This window comes from Tenrec ecaudatus, chromosome 1 (assembly GCF_050624435.1).
Source record: "Tenrec ecaudatus isolate mTenEca1 chromosome 1, mTenEca1.hap1, whole genome shotgun sequence".
NCBI classification, from domain to species: domain Eukaryota; kingdom Metazoa; phylum Chordata; class Mammalia; order Afrosoricida; family Tenrecidae; genus Tenrec; species Tenrec ecaudatus.
Window position 1 is genome coordinate 77559682 of NC_134530.1, and position 18390 is coordinate 77578071.

The following is an 18390-nucleotide window of genomic DNA, read 5'->3' on the forward strand; positions in this document are numbered from 1 at the left end:
CAGAATCCACCATTGTGATCCTTTAACTAAAACTTTAAGCTGCCAAACTTAGTGGGGTCATTTCTCATTCCCGTAGTTTATCCATGCCCACTGTTCAGTGTCAGATTTCGGAAGCCTTTATTTGGAGAGACGGGGCATACCATCATGAATCTCCTTGCAGTAAGTTGGAAGTTTTCCTTTTCTTTACTCGGCTTTGTGTGGGAGAAGGATAACAAGGGTCTTTAGGTAGGTAAATATTTATGCTGGAGGGAAAGTTCAGAGCATATACATATACTTTGGAAAGTCTATGAAACTCTGGAGTGAATTAGTTCATGATTTCAAGCCCTTATCATACATTTGTTATAAAAGTGACCTTGAAGGATTATTGTGAGGCCTAGAGGTAATGTATAATTGAAACACTTGCATTTTTCTAGTTTTATTTTAAGCTTGGCATACTAAAAGTATCCTCAATGTCTACCTAGCTTACTGTATAGCCAAAAATTGGTCAGAGATTGTGCTCAAATACCTTGAGCCAGTAGGGCTTCCATTTCTGCTACATGTGGGCTGGGAGTTATGCTTTCCTTTCCTCCTGGGCTTCTCTCTGCGTTGGTGTAGGCTCTGACCCTGTTGCTCAAGAACAAGTGGTAGCTTGGCCCCACTAAAGACTCTGCTACACATGCAAATAACCTACGGTCAGTCATGAATATTTGGAGAGTATACTGAGCTTTCTGTGACTGCCTTTTCTCACAGGATTCCTTATTAAATCTTTGGCTAATCTACTTATTCATTGCTTACTCCAAGAGACCATTAACCTTTACAAGCCACTGAGATCACTACTGTAATCAACAATGCTCCAAACCAATTGAACTCCAGGTAATAAAGCTCTTCTGGTTGAACTACCAGGGAAGCATGGAGCTAAGGCATCATCAGGCAACATCACACATTTTTTAATAAAATATTTTTACCTGCTATTCAGAAGTTTCATGAGTGTACTCTTCTTGGTGTGTTGTATACCTTTGGTCTAATTTCAGAATACTGAAATAGTTGTTTTAAAAAACTTTTTAAGTTGCTTTTGGAGAATGGCTTCATTGATGGCCTCACTCCATCATACTGGAAGCTGTAGTTCCAGTTATCTTCTAAAATCAACCAAAGAAAACTTGCAGACTTACCTATGTAATTATTTTTAGTGTCTTCATTTCTTTTTGTGTTATTGACATTTCTACTTTCTGTCATTTTTCCTTCTTAGTGAAGACTTTCCTGTAATATTTCTTGTAGTATTCGTCTGCTAGTAGTGAGTTATTTAAGTTTTTATATTTCTAATATCTTTATTTTACCTTCATGTTTTAAAGATGTCATGGTCTAGTTCCAACTCATAGCCATCCTATGAACAAGGAAGCACTGTCCCATCATGTACCATCCTCAAAATTGCTGTTATGCGTCACCCCCTTATTGCAGCCACTGTCAATCCATCTTGTTGAGGATCTTACTCTTTTTCACCTCTCTTCCACTTTATGATACCTTTTTCCAGGGACTAGTCCCCTGACATTTCCAAAGCATGTGAGTCCAAGATTGAATGATTTGTTCTTTTGCAAGTCCATGATGCTTTCAATAGTCTTTGCCAGTTTCATAATTAGAATGCACCAATTCTCTTCAGTCTTCCTTATTCAGTGTCATGGCTTGGGTCAAGCATACGTTAGTCCTCAAAGTGGAATGCATGCTCTTTAATACATAAAGAGGTTTTATCAGTAGTTTACCAGTGCAGCGCAGCATTTGTTTTCTTCACTGCTGCTCCCATGACCACTGCTTGTGAATCTAAGCAAGATGTCCTTCACAACTGTAATCCATTTTCCATTTTTCATGATGTTACCTATTGGTCTAGTGAGGATTTAGTTTTCTTTACATTGAGGTGTAATCCATATTGAAGGCTGTGAACCTTGATCTTCATGAGGAAGTGCTTCACGTCCTCCTCAATCTTCAGTAAGCAAGGTTGTGTCATCTGCATATTGCAGGTTGTTAATAAATCTTCCTTCAAACTGGAAGGCACATTCTTCTTCAAGTAGTTCTGCTTCTCAGATTATTTGCTCAGAATACAGATTGAATAAGTATGGTCTACGACCATACCACCCTGAACACGTCCTATTGTGTCAGGTTGGATAAGTGTGGTGAAAGAATACAACTCTGATGCACTTCTTTCCTGACTTTAAGCCATGCATTATTCCCCTTTTCTCTTTCAACAGTTGCCTTTTGATCCATGTATCGGTTCTTCATTGGAACAATGAAATGTTCTGGACTACCCATTCCTCTCAAAGCTATCCATAGTTTGTTATGATCCTCACAGTCAAATGTCTTTAAAACATACTCAGTAATGCACAAGTAAACATATTTCTGGTATTCTCTGCATTCAGCTAGTACCCGTTTGATGTTAGCAATGATATCTCTTGTTCCAAGTCCTCTTCTGAAACTGGGTTGAATATCTTGCCACTTGTCAAAATATGACAACAATTATTGAATGATTTTCAGTAAAATATTATTTGCATATAGCATTAATGATAATGTTCAACAGTTTCAGCATAAGCACATTGTTCAGTCTTCTTTCTTTGGAATTAGTATAAATATGGATTTCTTCTAGTCAGTTGTCCAAGGAGCTGTCAAGTAGCATAGACCATTGAGTGCTTCCAGTGTTTGATAAGCTTGTTGATACATTTCCATTAGTATTCGATTAATTCCTGGAGCCTTGTTTTAGACCAATGCTTTTGTTGCATCTTGAGCTTGTCTTCCATCAGTTCTTGATTATATACTTACGCTTAAAATTGTTGAATGTAAACAAATTATTTTTGGTCCATTGACTCTGTATTCCTTCCACCTTCTTTTGATGCTCCTTGCATGATTCATTATTTTGCTCATCGAATTTAAAATTATTTTCCTCTTAATATTAATCCTATTTTCCTGCTTCTTTATATGGCTAATCTTTTTTTTTTTTTTACTGGATACCAAGCATTGTTATTTTATTCTGTTGGGTGCTAGATATTTATTATTATTATTTAATCATTTTAAAAATCATTTTATTAGGGGCTCATACAACTCCTATAACAATTCATACATACATACATTGTGTAAAGCACATTTGTACATTTATTGCCCTCATCATTCTCAAAACATTTGCTCTCCACCCAATCCCCTGGCATGAGGTCCTCATTTTTTCCCCTCCCTCCCCACTCCCCATTCCCTCATGAACCCTTGATAATTTATAAATTATTGTTTTGTCATATCTTGCTCTGTCCCACGTCTCCCTTCTGTTGTATGTCCCCCAGGGAGGAGGTCACATGTAGATCCTTAAACTCGGTTCCCCTTTCCAACCCACCCTCCCTATACCCTCCCAGTATCACCACTCACACCACTGGTCCTGAGGGGATCATCCACCCTGGATTCCCTGTTTCCAGTTTCCATTTATACCAGTGTACATCCTATGGTCTAGTCAGACTTACAAGGTAGGATTCGGATCATGACAGTGGGAGTGGGGAGGAAGCATTTAGGAACTAGAGGAAAGTTGTGTTTTTCATTGTTGCTATATCGCACCCTGACTGTCTCGTCTCCTCCCCAAGACCCTTCTGTAAGGGGATGTCCAGTGGCCTACAAATGAGCTTTGGGTTTCCACTCCACATTCCCCCGCTCATTCACTATGGTAAGATTTTTGATTCTGATGATTCCTGATCCCTTGACACGTTGTGATCGCACGGGCTGGTGTGCTTCTTCCATGTGGGCTTTGTTGTTTCTGAGCTAGATGGCTGCTTGTTTACCTTCAAGCCTTTAAGACCCCAGACACTATATCTTTTGATAGCCAGGCATCATCAGCTTTCTTCATCACATTTGCTTATGTACCCATTTGTCTTCAGCGTTCATATCAGGGAGGTGAACACAGAATGATAGAATTTTTTTTGTTCTTTGATGGCTGATAACTGATCCCTTCAGCACCTCGTGGTCACACAGGCTGGTGTGCTTCTTCCATGTGGGCTTTATTGCTTCTGAGCCAGATGGCTGTTTGTTTACCTTCAAGCCTTTAAGACCCCAGACGCTTATCTTTTGATAGCCAGGCACCATCAGCTTTCTTCACCACATTTAGTTTTCACCCACTTTGTCTTCAGTGGTTGTGTTGGCAGGGTGAGCATCATAGAATGCCAATGTAATAGAAGAAGCTATTCTTGCATTGAGGAAGTACTTGAGTGGAGTTCCAATGTTCCTCTGCTACCTTAATACTAACCCTATAAATATATGCACATAGATCTATTTCTCCATCCTCATGTACAAATATATTTGCATGTGTACATGTCTTTATCTAGACGTCTATAAATGCTCTCTGACTCCCAGCTCTTTCCTCTATTTCCTTTGACTTCCCTCCTGTCCCACTATCATACTCAGTCCCCACCAGGGTTTCAGCAATTCCTCTTAGCTACATTACCCTTGATCATGCCCAACCAAGCCTCCCACACCTTCCTAACTACTAATTTGGATTACTTATTGTTCCCTTATCCCTGGGTTTGTTAACACCACTACCTTTCCCCCCACCTCCCCCTCTCCCATGTCCCCATGGAACTATTGGTCCCATTTTCTCTTCCAATTGTTCCTCCAGTCTATCTTATTTAGACAGACCTGCAGAGATAATAACATGCACAAAAACAAGACAGTACAACCAAGCAACAATTTACAACAAACCAATGACAAAAACAAAACACTACAAGAAAGAAAAACTTGTAGTTAGTTCAAGGATTGTTTGATGGCCTTTAGGAGTGTTTTCCAGTCTAGTCTGTTGGGGCACCACGCCCTGGCCCCAAAGTACACCTTCAGCATTCCCTGGGGACCTCGCCGCTCCATTCCCTTGCTGTTCTATTGCACCCCCTTACTGTTTTGCCTCGGTGTGGTGGGATCTGATCGGGTGCAATTCCCACATTGTGTCTCCGGTGTTGTCCCCTGTCTGGATATGGGTCAGTGAGGGATGTCATGTTTTATAGTGGGGCCAGCCATGTGGTCCTCTGTTGACTGGCTGTTCTAATTGGGAACATCGACCTCCTGGCCTGGTAAACCAGGATGTGCTCCACTCTCTCCTGCCCCTTCATCTGCTCCCTTGTGCTCCCATCAGATATGTCCCTCTTCCGGAGCTGTAGAAATAAATTCTTCTGAGAGGAGGGTCAGGTGTCCACTTAGTAGTTGGGGTTGGGGCCGGCCCCCCAGACCTCTCCACTTGTTCCCTACTCTACGCCGGCATGTTGCATTCACATGATGGAGCACTGGGTTGAAATCTGGTTCCTTTTTCCCTGTGGAGACACAAACAATACCCTCCCCTTGGGTGGGTTAGTGCCCTGTGCCTCCACTACCCTTTTATTTTTTATTGTTATTATTTTTTTCCTTTTCCCACCTCCTTTTTAGTTGTCTCCCATGTGTATCGCTGCATTTGCTCTGGTCCCTGCCATATTACCTAGTGTTCACCCCAGGAATATTTGTATACTGTAGCTTTTTCCCTATCTATGCCCCATTTGCCTTTTTTTTTTTAAAGCTTACCTCAGCGTCCTTTCAAGTCTTTCTATATTTGAGTCAATGCTATCTTGAGGTCTGTTTTCTCTTTTTTTGCCCTCTGGGTGAGGCTGTTCTATGTGGTGGTCTCTTATTTGTGCTTGGTGAGCGTTGTTCTGCCCACACTGGGTCGGCGAGGATCTTTTGTAGGGCTGGGTTTCTTCTAGCGTATTCTTTGAGCTTTTCCTTGTCTGAGAAGACTCTCACTTCTCCGTCTATCTTGATCGTTAATATGTCTGGAGAGAGTATTCTTAGGTTTGCATTGTTTTCCTTCAATATTTGGAATATGTTACTCCACTCTCGCCTCTTCTTCATAGTTTCTGCGGATAGGTCTGAGCATATGCTAGATATTTTTATGTCCATTTAAAAACTCTTAAGCTTTGTTGCAAGTAAATATGGTTAAATTACTTGATATCAATTTTTGCTTTTAAGATTTATAAGGTGGAACTAAAGTTGGGTTTACTTTAGGGCTAATAGCTCCTTATTACTCAGTGCTTTCTTTACCCACTACTCATGAATTACGAGGTTTTTCCTGTTTTACTAACAGGGCTACCAGTAGTCTATTCAGGTCCATAAAGCATATTATCTTGGATGACTGTTTGTATGTTTTCTCTTCTCCTTTTCTATTTTCAGCTGATGACCTAGCCCCTATTTCCCTGAGAAGATCAAAGTAATCAAAAAACTATTTTTATACAGTTTTACCCACTAATTTACCAATATTTTTACATTTCTTCTCTTGGCTTCTAGGATACCATTCTCCCTTGGTTTCTGTATTATAGTGATTTGCTGCTTTCCTGTCCACCTCAAAATATATCCGTTCTTTTCATCTAGTGTCCCAGGTCATGACATTTAGAATCATCTTTGACTCTTGTTTTTCATATACATCTCCATTCAGTCCCATGCTACCATCAGACACTATCTGGAATCTCATATCTTCTCTCCAGTCTTTGCACTGCTAACACGCTGGTCCAAATTCATTACCTGTTGCCTGGATTAATGTTATCCTGCCTATCTGATCCTCCATCTTTTACCCCTGCTCTTTGAAAGTCTCTTCTTTAAAGAGAAGTCAAAACTCTGGAAAAAGGCCCAAACCTTCCTGAGAATAAAGTCAACAGCCTTCCTTACCGTGCCTACAAAGCCCTATGAAATCTAGCCCAGTGCTATCACTTTGACCTCAGTACCTACTACTCTTGCTCATTTTGCTTCAGTCACACTGAGTGTGTGTGCACTTTCTGCTTTCCTCTCCAAATACTTTTAAGGGCCTGTGATATTCGAGCCCTAGTGTTGCTTTTGATTAAGTGTTCAGCTACTAATCACAGGGTCAGCAGTTCAAACACACCAATCACTCCATGAGAGAAAGAAATAGTCTGTTCTTATACAGCTTAATAGTCTCAGAAACCCTTCGCTCTAAGTTATAAGTGACTTGATGCCAGTGGTTTGGCTTGTGATATTCCAGACTTTGGGATAGAGCCCGAACAAAACAAGTGAGCATTCCTGCCCTCTTATAGCTAATCTTAAAGGGGGGAAAAGAGGAAACAGATAAATGGAGTGTTAATTGTTGATAAATGTCACAAAGAAAAATGAAGAAGCAGAGATAGCCACATAGTTGTTTACTATCAGTTTGTTTTATTTCCTTGAAAACTTTACAGTCTAATTGGAGATCTAGAATATATATAGTTGGGCTTTCATTTTATATATATTTTTTATTTAGATAGGATTTGTCGATATTGACTTTCCATTTTTCTAATTTCATTAGTATAAAGCAAATCATGCCATAAGTGAATATATTCATTCTGCTTCCATTCGCTTTTGCTTAGGATTTCAGGAATTACCAATACACATTACCAGTAGTTCAAGGTCTGGTGGTTGATATGGAAGTTCGGAAAACCAGCATCAAAGTTCCTAGCAACAGGTACAATGAGGTAAGATGTATCATGAAACCATATATTTGTGTATACTTTAGTTTCTAATAAAAGGTGGAAAATATATAATTACATGTACGTTTTAATTATAATTAATTGACACAATGTAGTTCACAATCTTGTACGACTTAGTTCAATGCTGGGCAGTTTAATTTCCATAAGAGAAGATGTTGAACTTTTTATTTTTTTCAATCATTGTTTTCTTTTTGGCCATTTGATGCTCTAATTAACAGTGGTAGATTTGTATTTCAGTTACGTATAAAAATAGCTTGACATGTAATTTTAATGGTGGATTTTTAAACTGTGTTTTCCTTTTATTGTAAATACTTTCTCTGTCTTTAATGTTTTAGTGTACAGTTCACGAGAAGTAAGTCAGGAAGTAGCTTTTTTATAAATCATTTTATTGAGGGCTCGTAGAATTCTTATCACAATCCATACATACATCCATTGTGTCAAGCACATTTGTACATTTGTTGCCATCATCATTCTCAAGACCTTTGCCTTCTACTTGAGCCCTTAATATCGGCTGGTCATTTCCCCCTTGCTCCCCACTCCCCACTACATGAAGCAACTTTTAAGTAAGGTTCCAAAAGCAAATGGCTGCCTCTAATTTAAACTATAATTTGTGACTAAAATCACACACACACATTACCAGCATTTTATAAGCAATACTATTTGCTTACCTACCGTGCTGGATTCAGAATGATCTTCAAGACAGTTCTAAAACGTCTCATGCAATCACTGGTTTTCCTAACTGCAATTTAAAAAAGACTTCATTACAATTGTGGTTTTAATTTATTATTTTATTAGACAAGGTGAAGTGTCTTGAAAAACTTTTCTGTTTCTTAGCGTAAAATAATTGCTTTTTCTTTCTTCCTTCAGTCATTATTCTCTCTGATTCATTGATTTGTTCATTCGATAAACATTTTGTACTGGGTAAGAACTTAAAATCATATAAATGTCTTCCTAAAATCCTGAACCCAGGATTCAGCATTACCAGGAGAATGACCTAGGAGAAGATCATCTTCACCTATAGCTTTCTGTATGATCATTTTTTAAGCATGTTATAAAATAGTGGCTAGAATGTATGCTTAATTTTTCCTGGAGGGTTGGAGGAGATGGGAGATCAATTTTAGGTGTTTTGTGTGTGAGTACCAGACTTTATAATGCACTGATTTAGAATACTCCCCCTTCCTAAATTCATCCTGATGTTTCCTCTTCCATGCCGTGTACATTCTATTTGCTTCTATTTGGAATGTCTTTTCCATATGTCACTTAGCTGTCCCTAAAAAGTAAATCAAATGCTCCTAATGCTAGAAAATGTCCACAATGCCACAGCTTCAATTTTGTGTTTTCTTAGCACTAATTTCTCCTGTAGAATTGTTATAAAGGAGTAAATGAAATGAAGTACTGTTGCCTATCATGATTAATTGACCCATAGTGTATGTTAGTTCCCATCTCCTTTCTCAAAGGGCTGTGTCTGAGTAACTCTATAGGAAGGAACAACCCAGAATGGTTAGGATACTGGAAATCATTTAGGAGAGAAAATAATTGAATTAATTATAAGTCCATATAATTAACTATAAGTTAATATAACTATAATTAAATATTGACAACTATAAGTATTTAATTTGACAAAAATCAAGAAAGCAAGGATGCAGCTCCTATCAATATGTCAGCTTAGACTCTCTAATACATTCTAATTCATAAGGTTATATGATTATAGCTCATACTTAGCTGTGGGGTATTCATAGGGATATCGAAGACAAATCACAGCTTGCTAGCCACACATGTCAAGTGTCTATCCATGCAGCAGTTCCCCGAGTAAATGTTAGTTGTCTCAGTTCTTATATGTTAGGAGATAGGACTTCTGTCAAACAGACAAGAGAGCTGTCCTACGTCACAGCCTTTTCTACAGGGAACAATATCTCATGTAACAACTTGCTAGGCATCAATTCCAGGGTGTTTGTAGGGGGCATGGCTGGTTATGAAAGTGACTACATTTAGGGAAGCCCAAAGTGATATCTGTCAGTTATTTATAGTTCGGACTGCTCAAATATAGCATATCAGCTTTGCAACCAGCCATACTGGAATAGGGACCAGTCCACCTTAGTGACTTAAAAAGAAGACTATATAAAATGCACAGAGTGGCAGTGTAGGATCCCTAAGAGAAGGTAAGGATTATGATTGCCCTGCCTTATTGCCTGCAGTTTCCAGGCAAGAGCACAGGCAAGAGGAACCAAAATTGAACTTAGTGGTTTTCTAAGTTGAGAATATAGGAAGGTGGTAACGACTAGTTGAAGTTGTCAAGGATTTCATACTTAGGTCAACAACCAGTGCCTGCAGAAGCAGCAGTCAAGGAATTAAACGATGTATCACCTTGGGCACATCTGCTGCAAACTATAAAGTATTAGAAAGCAAAGATGACCTGCCTGGCCCAACTTGTGGCCTCTTGGTTCACCTCGTGTGTGGTACTATATAATGAAATCATAAGAAGCATTAATGCATGTATTTGTATTTGTGAACAAAACCATGGACTGTCAGAAGAATGAACAAACCAGTCATAGAAGACATGTAACCAGAATGCTCTTTAGGAGGGAAGATAATGTTACTTCATCTTGCTTATTTTGAACATGTCATCAAGGCCCAGCACTAGAGAAGGTGATTGTGTTTAGGAGAGGGTCAGCAAAAATACAGAAACCCTCCAATACCATTGTACCGAGGCAAGAAAATCAAATAACACAAAAGTGGAAAAAATAGTAGTAAAGTTGTCTTTATTCACGGGCAACATAAAAGTCTATGTATAAATCCTAAGGGGCCTATGAGATGATTGCTAGAATTAATCATTGAATTTAGCAAGGCTCCAAGATACAATTTGATTTGCAACAACCAATGGTATTTCTCTGTATAAGCAATGAACAATCAGAAATTTTAAAACAATACTGTAGCATTAAAAATATAATATCCTTAAGAGCTGTAAGAGCCCCCAATAAAATGATTTATTAAAAACTTTTAAATAATAAAAATGTTTTAAAGTTACACACTTTTCAAAGCAAATATATATATATATATATATATATATATAATATCCTTGAAAGAGGAGACCTCACATCAACTAGGGTCATTCCTTCAAGAAGGGGGAAAAGGGAGATAGATGCCCATCAGCTTGATGCTGTACAACACTGAGACAAGGCTGCAACAAATCAACAGGCCCTCCACAGGAGTGGGAGGAGACTCTTACTGGAAAACCAAGTTCAGACCAGGGGAGGGGACATCTGCATTCCAGAGGAGGCACTGATAGTTCTGTTGGTGGGTGGGTCTGGTGGTAAATGGGGAGGAGCAACCTCACATTAGCAAGGGGTGCTAAAAAATAACTGTGGGGAACCTAAGAGGAGAAAAAAAATTGGTTATCTATTCCTGGGTTGACACTTCTAATAAGTTTCTACCTAACCCTTCTTGAACCCCTCCATGGATGAAGCACAAGGATGACCTTAGATGCTGGCCTTGCAGGGTGCATGGCACCTCCTAAGGACCACACCAGAAGGACTCAACATGGAAGCTCGATTGAACAAACTGGGCCCTACCTCAAAACTAACTGAAGCCCTTGGACTTAAGACTGAAATTCCATGATGAAAGAGGAGGCAAAAGATGGCCACCCCAAGACTGTAGAAAGGCTGGCTGTTGGACCTTGGGTGGACCCACAGCTTAGTGGGGAATCCAATGAAAGGGGGCTCAGATCTACGTCTACATTTAGTACCGCAATGCTCCCCTTGCAGCAATATGGCAGGTATTAATCTGACAGGCAAGTTATAAGGAATGTTACAGGAAATTTTCACCTAACACCAACCCCATGATCACATAAACCAGTGATTCTCAACCTGTGAGTCGTGACCTCTTTGAGAATTGAAGGACCCCTTGAGAATTGAAGGACCCCTTCAAAATTAAAGTTATGAAGTAGCAATGAAAATAATTTTATGGCTGGTGGATCACCACAATATGAAGAACTGTATGAAAGGGTCACGACATTAGGAAGGTTGAGATCCACTGATATAAACAGAGCTCAATCCATTAACAAATCAGTCTTTACAAAGAAACATCTCATGGATTGCATCTTGCAGTTTGACTATACTCACATAAATTCCTCATATCAACAGTGCCATAAACTTTATGACATTAGATAAATTATTGATGTTATCAACGTAGTTGCCTTCGACCCCAGGAGGTGATTGACAGTGTTTTTCTTTCTGTTTGTTTGTTTGTTTGAGTTGTTTTTCCCCTTCCCTTTTCTGTCTTTCTTTGTTTTTGTTTTCTTTGGTGGTTCTTGTTGGTTTTTGTTTTTGTTATAAATATGACTGCCAAGGTAAATCAGAGTTGTTCATATTTTGTGGACAAGCAGACGGATTCCAGCCTCCCAGTTAGTTCTCATAACTGCTTGATATTCATCTGCATGAAGTGAGCACTGAAGACAAGGGTGCTCCAGCAAAGTGTGGTAAAGAAAGCAGATGGTGCCAAGCTATCAATTGGATAATCTTAAGACACTTTTATTCAACCAAGCAACTAACTAGTTCAATGGACTAAGCGCATCATTCTGTGTGATCCAAAGAAGACGATAACAAAATCCAAATATGATGAAGGGAAAAGTATCAGAGGCTACATTGTGAACACCCGATTGGTAGGAGACTCTGGAGGACAGTGGGGACCCAAAATCCATCTGCAGAGTATCTAGTCAGACTAAGCCTCTGAGAGATCCCCTCTTGCCACAGGCGAGGGACAGCTTTACTCTCAGACAGACTAATGTAAATTTGATTATGTTAGATCAATATGATACTTGGCTAGTTGACCTCCCTCTTGACCCAAACTAAATTTGCACTAAGCTTAAATATTTCTCCCTTGTTCCATGCAGAAATATCGTTGATGGTTTTTAAAATCTTGTTGATGGTTTTTTCTTCCTTATTTTTATCTTTATGTTTATTATTATTACTCTTTTTTTTCTGCTTCATTTTTTTTGTTTTTTATTGTTTATGTCAGGTTTCCCAGTTCATGAAACACAGAAGAAATAGATTAATAGAAACAATAACTGATGCACTGGTTTATCAGGGATGGGAAGTAGGGGAGAAGGTGAGGTTAGGTTAGGGAAGCAAGCAATGAATTCAGAAAGGGAGCGGGAGCACTAGAATGGATTGTGATGATGTATATAGAGCTCTTTTTAAAAGTGACTTAACAATGCAAGTGTATAGTAAGTGAATTTCATATATCAAGAAAACTACTAAAAAGGAAAAAAAAACAACCCAAAGTTGACCATTGGCTACCATGGGTGAAAGAGGAAGACTCTGGGTAGGGGGCATCACATTTAGGCTCATGGTGCTGGAATAATTTGGGAAAGGATATCAATAATGATTGTATAACAGTATAATCAGTGGCACTGAAATATTCATGTTGGAGGGATTGAATTTGAGAATATTTCATTGTATATATTTTTGCCGTAGTTAAACAATTTACCCTAATAATGAGTGCAAGAAGAAAATGTGCTAAGATTGGTTGTGGTAATAACTGTACAACTCTTGATTATAATTGATTTATTGAATTGTATGATAGGTGGAAGAAGTGCCAATAAAATAGTAAATATATATATATATATAACATACTTACCTCGACGGAATAAGTCACTGGGCCTGGAGGCTCATGACCATTGTCATGACCATTGTCTTGGGGGACACCGAGGCTAATTGCTCACAAAAATAGTGTTCCACTGGAGTGGCGACGTCCCCAGGGAATGATGAAGGTGGACTTTGGGGTCAGAGCATGGTGCCCCAACAGACTGGACTGGAAAACACCCCTAAAGGCCAACAAACAGACCTTGAACTAACTACAAGCTTTTATTCCTTGTCCTTTGTTTTGTTTTTTGTCATTGTTTTGTTGTTGTTTTATTGTATATTGTTGCTTGGTTTTGCTGTCTTGTTTTTGTGCATGTTATTATCTCTGCAGGTCTGTCTAAATAAGATAGTCTGGAGGAACAATCTGGAGGAGAAAACAACGGGACTGACCGTTCCAGGGGGACATGGGAGAGGGAGAGGTGGGGGGAAAGGTAGTGGTGTTAACAAACCCAGGGACAAGGGACCAATAAGTGATCCAAATCGGTGGTAAGGAGGGTGTAGGAGGCCTGGTAGGGCGTGACCAAGGGTAATGTAACCGAGAGGAATTACTGAAGCTAAAATGAAGGCTGAGCATGATAGTGGGACAAGAGGAAAGTCAAAGCAAATAGAGGAAAGAGCTAGGAAGCAAAGGGCATGTATAGAGGTCTAAATAAAGCCATGTATATATGCAAATATATATGTATATATATGGATGGGGGAATAGAGCTATGTGCATATATTTATAGGTTTAGCATTAAGGTAGCAGAAGGACATTGGGCCTCCACTCAAGTACTCCCGCAGTGCAAGAATACTTTCTTCTATTGGCATTCTCTGATGCTCACCTTCCTGACACAACCGCTGAAGACAGAGTGGGTGAATAAGCAAATGTTGTGAAGAAAGCAGATGGTGCTTGTCTTTCAAAAGATATAGCATCTGGGGTCTCAAAGGCTTGAAGGTAAACAAGCGGCCATCTAGCTCAGAAGCAACAAAGCCCACTTGGAAGAAGCACACCAGCCTGTGCAATTATGAAGTGCTGAAGGGATGAGTTATCAGGCATCAAAGAACAAAAAATCATGTAATTGTGTGCTCACCTCCCTGATACGATCGTTGAAGACAAATGGGTGTATAACAAATGTGGTGAAGAAAGATGATGGTGCTCGTCTATCAAAAGATATAGCATCTGGGGTCTTAAAGGCTTGAAGGTAAACGAGTGTCCATCTAGCTCAGAAGCAATAAAACCCACATGGAAGCAGCCCACCAGCCTGTGTGATCACGAGGTGTCGAAGGGATCAGATATCAGGCATCATCAGAACAACAAAAATTATATAGTGAATGAGGAGTGGGGGAGTGAGGAGTGGACACCCCAAGCCCACTTGTAGGCCACTGGACATCCCCTTACAGAAGGGGCTCGGGGAGGAGATGAGCCAGTCAGGATATGATGTAGCAACCATGAAACATACAACTCTCCTCTAATTCCTAAATGCTTCGTCCTCCCCCACTCTCATGATCCCAGTTCTGCCTTACAAATCTGACTAGACCAGAGATGTACACTGGTACAAATAGGAACTGGAAACACAGAGAATCCAGGGCGGATGATCCCTTCAGGACCAGTGGTGTGAATGGCGATACTGGGAAGGTGGGTTGGAAAGAGGGAACCGACTACAAGGATCTACATATAACCTCCTCCCTGGAGGGCGGACAACAGAAAAGTGGGTGAAGGAAGATGTCAGACAATGCAAGATATGATGAAATAATAATTTATAAATTATCAAGGGTTCATGAGGGAAGGGGGAGCTAGGAGGGAGGGGAAATAATGAGCTGATGCCAGGGGCTTAGGTGGGGAGCAAATGTTTTGAGAATGACGAGGGCAATGAATGTACAAATGTTCTTTTTACCGTTGCGTATGTATGGATTGTGATAAGCGTATGAGCCCCCAATAAAATGATATAAAAAATAGTGTTCTACATCTTACGTGGTTTCAACTGGAATCATAAAAGTTTATAAATAGCCAACTCAAGTACAAATAATCTTCTTTCATGTCCAGAGGAAAGAAGAGTGACAAAAATTGGAAGTTATATGGCAAGAATTAGTTCAGTGGACTAATGGAGCACACAAACATCAGTCTCCACAACCCTGAGACCAGAAGAACTCGGTGCTGCCCACCTGCACTACCAACTGCTCTGAGAAGGATCTTATTGGAAAGTTCTGGATAGAGTTAAAGAAAAACATGAAGAAAACTCATAAAAAGACCATCGTCTGATACTGTCTGATGCTACCCTCAAGACTGTAGCCCTTAGTCGCCCTTCAGCTGTGGAACTGACTTCACCTGTGTGCCTCAGATTTCAGCCAAACAGTAGGCATGTCCGTAAGGGGCACAGGACCCCGGTGGATTGCATGTACCCTAGTATCATCAACCTTTTATCCAAAGGGCAGTATTCACCCAAGAACAAAGTTCAGAAGGTTAGGAAAGAATGAGAAATGTAAAAGGAGAATAGAGGAAAAGAGTAAGCGCTGTTACATTGAAGGGATTACAGTGAATGAGCTGAAACAAAATGTGTATGAATTGTAGAATTTACAACTAATTATTTACTCTGTAAACCTTCACCTCACCGTGTCTGTGTGTGTGTGTGTGTGTGTGTGTGCGCGCGCGTGCGCATGTAACCTACTTAGTGATAAATTTGGCCAAAGATTTGCAATACCTAGATAGTGAGGTTCCCTGGCAGCACAGTGGTTACGTGTTGGTCTGCTAACCACAAGGTGATTATTGAAACCACCAGCCACTCTGTGGGAGAAAGACAGGGCTTTCTACTCCTGTAAAGAGTTACAGTCTCAGAAACCCACAGAGACATTTCTACCCTGTCTTACAAGTTTGCAGGAGTTAGCATGGACGCAATGGCAGTGAGCTTTTCTAGTTTATACACTGAGAACTACCAATCATTGCTAAGAGAAATTAAAGATTCAAGTACAAGTGGAGAGATAGTCTATGTTTATTGATCAGAAGACTTAGTAAGATTTCTTCACTAAGTGTTTTATAGATTTAACACAATTCCAGTCAAAATTGTGGAAGATGTTTTTTTGGGGGTAGAAATTGAAAAGCTCATTCTAAAATTTCTGTATCATTACAAAAAACCTAGACTAAGAACTCATTAAGGACTATCATTGTCTGATTTTAAGACTTACTTTAAAGATAGTCAAGAGAGTGTATACTGGACTATCTTGACTATAATCAATGGAATAGAACATATTCTTGAGAAATGAGCCCACGTATGTGGTCAGTTGATTTTCTTTAAAGGTGCAAGGCAATTCCATAAGAGAGATAAACACTCTTTTCAACAACAGTGGCATTGCTAGGGGCCCATCTGGTAAAGTAGATTCTGTATTGGGCTTCTCATTGCAAGGTCAGCATATAAGATGCAGCTGTCTATCCCTGTAAAGTCACAGACTCAGAATCGTACAGAAACAGTCCTCCCCTGTCCATCTCGAGGGAAACGAGGTGGATTTGTTGCTGTTTTTAATAATTAAACAGCCAAAGGTTAAAAAAGGAACTTTTGTTTTTAATTTATAGCATGTGTAAAAATGAATCAAAAATGGTTCATAGACTTAAATGAGTCAGAAGTAGAAAACTTCTAGAAGAAGAGATAAGATAAAAGTGGAAGTAACCATAGGTTGGAGAAGTAGGTAGGAAGAGAGGGGCTCAGATTGTCGCAAGGGCTGTTTTCATGGGTATGTACACATGTCAGCGTTCATCCAGTGATCCCCTTAAAATGTGTGCAGTTCATTCTTTTCAATAAAACTATTAAAAATAAAGCAATTGTTATTTTTTAAGTAATGTAGGATTCTTTTCAACTTTTATCAGGTCACTAAGGAAGTAAAGGAACTCAAGTAGCACAGAGTTAGGCATTGGGCTGCTCATCCCAAGATGGACAGTTCGAAATCATGTGGGAGAAAAGCTAGGCTTTCTACTCCAATAAAAATGCACAGTCTTGGAAACTCAGAAGCAGTCCTACAGTTGCTATAGAGTTGCTCTCGACTTGATGGCAAGAAATGTGGTTTGGAGAGAAATAATGCAAAAATGTTAGCCCGATGTCAGTGTCATGTGAAAAGGAATAAGGTTTCCTGCTTTTACTCCTAACATGAGAGATTAAGAATAGGGTCGTGAAGTCTGTGAAATGGCATGTTTCTGTCATTCTCTATCTTGTGCACTTCAGTCTGAAAGATAGACTGGCCTCTTGAAATCCTCTCTCACGCTAAGATTGTGAAAGAGGAGTTTTCGTTTGCTTTAATTCAAAGCTGCACGTACTCTAGAGAAGTGCAGAGCTGTACAAGCTCCTTAGGAGAGTTTATGCTAGCACTGCAGGAGCAGTCCCTTTCTGGCCTTCAGGGAATACGTTTCTCTTTTAGGGGAGAAGAAGCTGACAGTTCTTTTCTTTCAGTGGAGTAAAAGGAGTTGATGGAGTAGAGAGAAAGAGACTGGTGATGTTCCAGTGATTACTAGTGTGGCTATTCTAAGTTTTAAACACAGAGGGCTATCTAACATTACATATAAACTCAAAAGCGTATCCACTGTAGGCCTCTGTGTCTACACCAGCCGCAAGAGCAGGGAGCTGCAGACCCTCATGCCAAGAACAAGACTCCCTTCCCATGTCTCCACAGGTGCTGGACAGGAGTGAGCTCTGCGTCAGGTCAAACCCCTAGCTCTCCTGATCCCCCAGCTTCCACAGCCTTTTTGCCACCTTAGACCTTTGGCTCCAGCCTCATTTATATCAAGCACCACAAGCAGCCCTCAGTTCCCTAGGACATCCCCTATCTCCCACATCAGAACTTCTACATTTCTTGTGATCCCTTTTCTTGCCCATTTTGGCGAAAATCCTAGGGCTCAGGCTTTGTAAATCTTTGTCTCACCCATTTCCTTAACAATTTGATCTAGTCTTAAGGACAGAAGTAGTACTGCTGTGCTGATTTCTCCTGCGTGCCTTCAGCATGATTCTCTGTTTTGTACACTAAAATCTCTCACTGTGTACTTAACATTTCCACTTTCATATGCATCTCAAATTTAGCAAGTCAAACTCTGACCTCCTGCTCTTTCCTCAACCTGACCTATGTGCAGATTTCACTGTATTAATGGCAGTTCCATCCTTTACATTTACCAGGTCCAAAACTTTGGAGTTAATTTTAGATCATCTTTGATAGCCAACATCCATTCCATCAAGAAATTATTCTGGCTCTACCTTCCCAAATACCACCACTCATCTGTCAGTGTGTTGTACTGTGGGGGCTTGTGTGCTGTTGTG

The 18390-nt window shown here is 39.8% G+C and overlaps 1 protein-coding gene across 3 annotated transcripts in view; it reads left to right on the forward strand.

Annotated features, from left to right (window-relative positions):
• The window catches only part of ZFYVE9 (zinc finger FYVE-type containing 9), a 206383-nt gene that overhangs the window by 169489 nt on the left and 18504 nt on the right, over nucleotides 1–18390 (forward strand). For all 3 annotated transcript variants that reach the window (XM_075555965.1, XM_075555982.1, XM_075555974.1), the window contains 2 exons: nucleotides 77–159; nucleotides 7362–7466. In XM_075555965.1, coding sequence (XP_075412080.1) covers nucleotides 77–159; nucleotides 7362–7466 — 188 coding nt within the window. The remainder of the gene's footprint in view (nucleotides 1–76; nucleotides 160–7361; nucleotides 7467–18390) is intronic.